The sequence below is a fragment of the Ostrinia furnacalis genome, unplaced genomic scaffold (genome assembly GCF_004193835.3).
Source record: "Ostrinia furnacalis isolate ACB-3 unplaced genomic scaffold, ASM419383v2 OfSCF5444, whole genome shotgun sequence".
NCBI lineage: Eukaryota > Metazoa > Arthropoda > Insecta > Lepidoptera > Crambidae > Ostrinia > Ostrinia furnacalis.
This window is the reverse complement of record NW_021135683.1, coordinates 356,946-364,198: the sequence shown is the minus strand read 5'-3', so window position 1 is coordinate 364,198 and position 7,253 is coordinate 356,946. Positions and strand designations below refer to the sequence as shown.

The following is a 7,253-nucleotide window of genomic DNA, read 5'->3' as shown; positions in this document are numbered from 1 at the left end:
AGAACCGGTCATTGTCGAAATCCTTAGAGACCTTTGTCCAGCAGCAGTGGACGTCCTTTGGTTAAAACTAAGAGTAGGCGCACACCGTTGATTTTTAGTTGGTCGATAGTTGTGCCCGATTTTAATTTGTATGAAGAATCGGTCAAATTGAATCGGCGTAGTGTGCGCACTCACATACATGCCCATACTGATCAACTGCCCGACTAAACTATCGGCCGACGAAAAATCAACGGTGTGCGCCTACTCTAACAAACAAAAGCCACTAACCTTCCTGTTGCTTTTAAACACGTTGCATTTAAAGACGTTGGTGGCGCCATCTCTAGCGATGTACGAGAAAATCTTCAGGTCGGAGCTGTCGTGGGACACGTAGAAGATGCGGTAGATCGGGTGGTTCATGATCTCGATGCATTCGCTGCTGGTGCTGTTTCGGCTGCTGCGATTGAACAGCATCGAGCTTGAGCTCCGCTGTAAAAGGCAATAAGGTGATAAATGTCCTGACATTCCCGACTATATAGGAGTATATATAGGAGCTAGAGTCGAAGTAAAAGCACACGATGCGTTACGGCGAGATGCGACGCCGGAGCGGTGTCGCTGCGCCGTCTTACATAATATAAATAACTGTGGCAGGCATACGAGCGGTGCGGCCGCGTGCGCGGCTTTAGGTATTTCTCGAAGCGCAGCCATTTTCAAGCGCACCTAATGATGCGCACCTAAATATTCCGCGAAGCACACCTTTTAGTTGCGTTAAGTACCTACCAAAAATTTCTCGGACACTATTTCGGTAAAGTATCGACTTGCGTGCGAAAGAAGGCAAAAGTTGAATTAGATTCAAGAAGACATTCATGAAAAGGCGCGTATTGGGAGAAGCCCATGTCCTGTTTAATTTGAACTAATTGTGGTGTGTTTTTAAGATTTAATGATGAACACATTGAAAATTCAGCTGAAAATATGTCAACTAGAGAGGGCTAAATAGTGCAATATGAGTGAGCCACTTGATTATAGAGTTAATTAATTACACAAGCAATCCCTTATTTCAACGTATCATTGTCACAGTCGTGACTGTACAACTGGCAAATAAAAATAAATGATTGTTCTCAATTGAGAGCAGATTAATTAAAAATAAGTAATTAATTAGCTAAAGCTCTCGGCTATACATGCTTTGCTTTGTTATGACCCTGAGCCGCGTTTTATTATGCTTCTGATCTTTTGTTCAAAGAACACAATAAATTTAATTAACTACAAAACGGTTACTATTATTTTACATTTATACGGAATGATGAGCATTTTTCGCATTTAAGTCAAGATCAATTAGCTAATTTCAGACGTATTTTTTTTAGTCTATCTACGAGTTATTCTGAAACTACGATAGAGGTAGTTGAAATCTCTATAATTAAAAATGACAATCGATTAGTAAATACTAGATTTTAATTTGTTAGTAATAGTGGTAAAGCCTGGTCCGCGCGTCGCACAGTCGCGACAGCAATATAATTACGCGCGAGCGATAAGGATGGGTAGCTTGGGGTCATTGGACGGGATTCTACGTGCTCACGGACCAGGCTTTAGTAGGTAACAAGGATTTCACGTAACCAAGTAGGTACTCAAATGTTAAATGCAATGAAGTAGAAAATAAAACAATAGGTCTAGGTGGTTACAAAAGAGATCACATCCCTAGCCAGAGTTTATGATCCGCCATAGACTTCGGAGATGGCTCATTCAGACTGGCGGCTTAACGTGCAGTCAGTCAAATAAAAGCTATAAAGTCAGTGTAATAAAAGGTGAGAGTATTAGATTCGGCACACTTTAGCAGATAGGTAGAATACCACCTACAAAAGAACCGCAAAACGCTGGGATGATCATATGAATTCGCTATTCTATTATAGGGTTGCTCCACACGTTGGCTCCAATATTGGTCCCAATGTTAGTGCTTCTTGTCCTACGTACGAAACTAGAAAATAGTAGTATCTATGTTAAATAAATAAATAAAATATTTATTTCATAAAAAAAAACTAGGTACAGTCACGGAATGAAAAGGTTCGTCAGTTTTCAAATTGATTCCTTCAACGAATCGCGAGCACATATTACCTTTTGAAACTATGTTACAGAATAATCTCGAGTTAGAGAAAATAATCTTTAACTGTTCGTCAGTAAAGTTCAAAATTATTCAGATCAAAGTTGTTTGACGATTATCTTGTCAAGAAGATTATTATGATTGATAAACTAAAACCTTCTTATTGGTTCAACCTGCCATTATTATTTCTATTAAATAAAAAAACTATTGTCAATTGGTCAATGTCATCATTGCATTGCACTGATGGGATAGAAAAATAAACAAGCAAAACCTTATTCGTTAGCAAACGTCATTTTATTTAAATGTTAGCAGCACTGTTTCTTGCACTGTTATGTTGGCAGGTTTGACTCTTACAGTACTTAGTGCAAGCGAAAACCGACACTAAGGTGACGAACCTTTTCATTCCGCGACTGTACAATACAAGGATCAGCAGTAGTTATTGCACTAGGCTCGCAGACCTGTATCGCAATAACTATAAGTGGGTTTACAAAGGATTTACTTTAACTTGGGACAAGCTATTTTCTAGATTCACACCTTGGATTAATAACTTTGGGACCAATGTTGGAGCCAACGTGTAGAGCAGCCCAAAGCTCATTCACTAGACGCACCCGCCTCAGTGAACGCGTCCCAATAAGAAATAGATCTCAATTAGCCCTGTGCTTGAAACGTAATTACAAACCATCTCCTGGGTGCCAATAACAACATGAGTATACGATTCCTTGGGCTTCCGCTCATACATAATCCATTTGGAATAACTTTCGACAGAGCGCGTTCTGTTTACATTATTCTACTGTGTCGGGTTTAGTTCGTTACAAGGCACTAAGCAATGTTATTCGTTTGTGAAACTATGTATTTAATTCATAGCTATATTTTCATAGTTGTGGTTGAAAGTAACTAATCATCTATCCACAAATATAAAGAGCATTAACCGCTCTTTTATTTCAGTTTTCTAGCACAGGTACCTAAATAAATTTAATAATGTTCACGTATTCGGTTCGGTTACCATTATTTTCTCGTTTATCCCGGGGCCAAAAAGCTGCCTTTATCCGAAATAAGTTTGAAACTTTTCATATTTCTTTTACCTTTGTAACTTTGAGGTAACAAAACATTAGATTTCCCCAGAGATTGGCTAGCTACATTGCTCAACTTCATGGTTGTGATCGACCGAAGTCACCTCGAGTGTGAATATGAATGGAGCTATTGAGTGGGCCTCGAAAAAGTTTTCAATTTAACTCTGCCTGCGGGGTTAAAAGCTGCCAATTTTTATTGGAATATCGTGAGGAAGGGATAGATAAACCTTTTAAGCCGTTTTAATGCAATAGGTAGGTAGGTACATTTTGCTGGGACAAAGTGGAAATGCCGTAACAGCGTTACGGGGGATATAACACGGTTACCCAGCGTAGTGTGTTTTATACATACGTTGATTAGACAGAGTGTGCCCTTTTAACGAACAATATAACTATCTGTGTTTTTTGAATAATAAATATCCTTGGACATTTTATACTGCGCTTCTAGTCCCAAACTAAGTAACTTTACTTTTTTGTAAATACCGACTTATTAAACATAGAAAACACCCAGTCCAATCATCATCATCATCATCATTTCAGCCACAGGACGTCCACTGCTGAACATAGTAACCCAGTCCAATACAAACAAATATTTTTATGCACACAAATATTTGTACTGTGCGGGAATCGAACCCGCTACCTCCGGAATAGTAGTCCGTTTCGAACCACTACACCAAACGGCCGACGAATTTTTGTATAACTAATAGATTTTGATATGTACGAGTATCATACAGTTTGGTTATCTATGTATACCTAAGCGATTACGTTCAGTTTGCCATCCTCTCAATTTACTTAGTGCATACCATAACAATTATTAGTTTTAATACCCAATTTCGAGACTACATACAAAAAGCATTATCGATAACTCTTTTTAAAACTGCATTGATATAATTTCATAGGAACGTGGTACCGAGTTTCACATATCCGACGAGTAATGCATTAAGGTTCCGGCCTCCGGTCGATTGACTAATGGATCTTCCCGGAACGTAAAATGTTTTTTAAAACAATTATAAGTAGGTATATTTTATAAACAGGATCATCTACTCAATTATGTTGAATAGATATGATAGCTCAAAAGGACAAAGCGTTTTTAAATGTACTTGTACACATTCTAACAAGTAAAAATATTTGCATTTGCGTCACCATAATGTTTACTTATGAAAGGATACATAAATGTATTTGGACTTCTTGAGAATCGAAAGGTACTGTTTATTCTGATTAAAAAGTAAAATGCGATATAATCTTCTTGGCATGATTTTTTTACGAGACATTTACTCGTATTTGGGTGAATGGTATAAAATCGTTGTTTTACCTATCTACTTACTTAATCTATGGTAGCTTTTGTAACCCGACTCCGTGCACGTGGAATAGTTACTTTGGGCTAGTGATGATATAAGTAGCCTAAATCCTCAAAAAATGGGCTAACTAACACAAAAATAATAATTGTTCAAATCGGACCAGTAAGTTCCTGAGATTAGCGCGTTTTTAAGCAAAGAAACAAAGAGCCTTTATAATATTAGGCTGAGTTGCACCATCCTACTTTAACTGTAACTATAACAATAACCGCTGCTTTTTGTATGGAGTTTGACAGACTTTTGACGTTTGTTAGAGTTAAAATAACATGGTACAACCCAGCCTTAGTATAGGAGTATTACTAGATACATAACGATATAACGTACCTTGACTTTAGCTTTCTTCTTGCGAGTTGTAACGCGAACTCCGTCAGTCGAGACGTCCACAGTCACCTTTCGCTTTTTAACCCCCTTCGCCTTGAACTCGTACTGAAAACAAAATTTTCATTAAACATCAAATACGGATAAAGGAATGTCAGGTCTCAATTACACGCTCATTGTCGCGGGAGACTTGTTTGCGACGCCGCGACGTATTGTAAACGATACCAAAACCAGTATTGAGCACGAATAACTCTGGTAAGCGTCGTCGTCCTATGGGCCTCATAAGAAGGCTCAAGGTCACCCAAAGGGCGATGGAGCGGGCTATGCTCGGAGTTTCTCTGCGTGATCGAATCAGAAATGAGGAGATCCGCAGGAGAACCAAAGTAACCGAAATAGCTCGCAGNAATTTGAACGAGATTTTGTCAATAGACATTCCGTAAAAACGTATGATAATTACGATGATATAAGTCAAAAGAAGCTATAACAATAAATTATATGACTAAAATCATTTCGAAATCTGACAAATTCTCGATTTCTGCATGAAAAATGTGACAACGCTCTTAATCAAAGATCAAGTAACAGATGGCAATGGCAGCCTATCAGTTATTTTTCAGATTTTGTCTCGTTAGGGTTGCCACATTTTGATACTGTTATTTTCTTAACAATGTTAATTATATTTTCAGTAAGAGAACTTACTTTTATTTCAATTTATATCTGATTGTTCTTTAGATTAGTGAGATGTGGCATCGTATTGAGAAAATTGAAAGATTTTGTGAAGGAGAAAAATATTATTTCGGTAGAAATATTCATTATGTAAGTAGAATTGAAATGAATTTGCGTTGAATAAATTATGTACAGACGATGGTACATCAAAGTAAACACTAGCATCTTATACAGTTTTGATGGGTTAGTAGTAGTTTCGCACAATTTTCCTTCGCACGAATGTGCGAAACGTCCCCTTTCAATAATATTTTTTTTAGTAGGCGTTTCGCCGGGATGTATTAAAAGTATTAAAATCGCGTGCGAATCGACTCTTTTTTGAACTAGTAGTATGCGATTACTGTGTGCGTTTACATGTTATAACTTCTGTTACTTGAAATTCACATCAGTTATTTTCACAATCAATTTTTTTTTTGGATTTTTTCTTTTGTTTCAAGGATTCAAAATATGCCCACTGACAGGTTTACCTAACTTTTAACTGACAGCCCTGTCGTCTTCTTGTACTAACAGCGTACCAAAATTTAACGAGACGATCCGTTATCGCCGGGCCATTGGCGGGCTCATTAACGCGAAGAGCCCTAGTTTATAAACCAAATTAGCTATTTGATATTAATACCGGTTCATAGATGTAAGAGTGTCAATGGAAAAAGTTATGAGCTGTATGTACCTAAAGTTGAAAGAAAATATTAATCTGGTTCCTGAAAGTTTAAATTAAATTAATATTTTACACTCGAATTCAGAATGACTCAGAATCAAATAAGGACTCATTGAGCAAATACAGTGAAATCACAAAATGTAAAGTTACTGTAAAATTTAATGACCATATTTAATTATCAAGATACAGTACTGATTTATTTTATCTGTTAATTTGAGGGAAAAAGACAATGCCGGAAATTGGCGTCTTTTTTCGATTGGCCATCGACCAAACTTTGTTTTTTGATTACAAAATAGTATGTAAAATCATCAAACTTCTAATGCTGGTAACTCAGTTCAGAATGAGTTTAGAGGTATACATGCCATAGTAAGTTTGATTTATTACACTATTTTGTAATCAAAAAACAAAGTTTGGTCGATGGCCGCGAGAAAAAAAAAGACACCACCTTCCATACAAAATCTGGCATTGACATTTGTGTCTTCACTTTTAGACACAATCCTTTGCCACTCTTTCTCTAGTAAGTTATAGTAATACCTACTTTTGATATTTCTTAGACATTCAGGTAAGCATTAACAATTTACAATCTGCTGAACAGCTAATGTCACGTATATTCCCATATGAAGTAAAATGCCATATTACACACATTCATATATATTCCCCAACTCTATTACATACCCGGAGCAAGATAAAACATCATAGAGCACGGATCGCATCAGCTTTGACGTAGCTTATCAGCTGGACCGGGCAAAAGGACCTCCAGTTTGTCGCGGAATTCACAATACCGCGATATTGTGGGTATGTGAACACGGAACGCGAACGGCGAAAATAATATGTAGTTATGGTACCATGAAAGTGTATTCGATATAATACATAAAGTCAAATGAAATGAAATAGTTTATTTAGTACATACGAGGGGCGGCTGAAAAGTTTTGAGCCTAAGTATCTTCAAGTGCTATTATTGACTCGCTTTCAATTTATTTAATTAGCCAATAACCTCCTTAGTATATGTACAAAGTTTCATTTCATTAGCGTCATCACGCTTTTAGTAATTAATCAGTAAACATCATCAT

The 7,253-nt window shown here is 37.0% G+C and overlaps 1 protein-coding gene across 1 annotated transcript; it reads right to left on the bottom strand.

Annotated features, from left to right (window-relative positions):
* Window positions 1–240: 240 nt before the first annotated feature.
* LOC114361185 (carboxyl-terminal PDZ ligand of neuronal nitric oxide synthase protein-like) lies at window positions 241–5,091 on the bottom strand. Its single transcript, XM_028316153.1, has 3 exons — window positions 4,978–5,091; window positions 4,815–4,916; window positions 241–465 (listed from the first exon to the last, which is right to left on the bottom strand). The coding sequence occupies exons 1-3, from the start codon at window positions 5,089–5,091 to the stop codon at window positions 241–243; spliced, it is 441 nt and encodes a 146-aa protein (XP_028171954.1).
* Between the last annotated feature and the right edge of the window lie 2,162 nt (window positions 5,092–7,253).

What these genes read in the sequence shown, in the direction of transcription:
- LOC114361185 (XM_028316153.1), bottom strand. Translation starts at nt 5,091, where the DNA reads ATGAGGCCCATAGGACGACGACGCTTACCAGAGTTATTCGTGCTCAAT. An exon ending in TCTCCCGCGACAATGAGCGT is followed by an intron (nt 4,917 to 4,977) that starts GTAATTGAGACC and finishes TTTTGTTTTCAG; the next exon opens with TACGAGTTCAAGGCGAAGGG. An exon ending in AGAAGAAAGCTAAAGTCAAG is followed by an intron (nt 466 to 4,814) that starts GTACGTTATATC and finishes TGCCTTTTACAG; the next exon opens with CGGAGCTCAAGCTCGATGCT.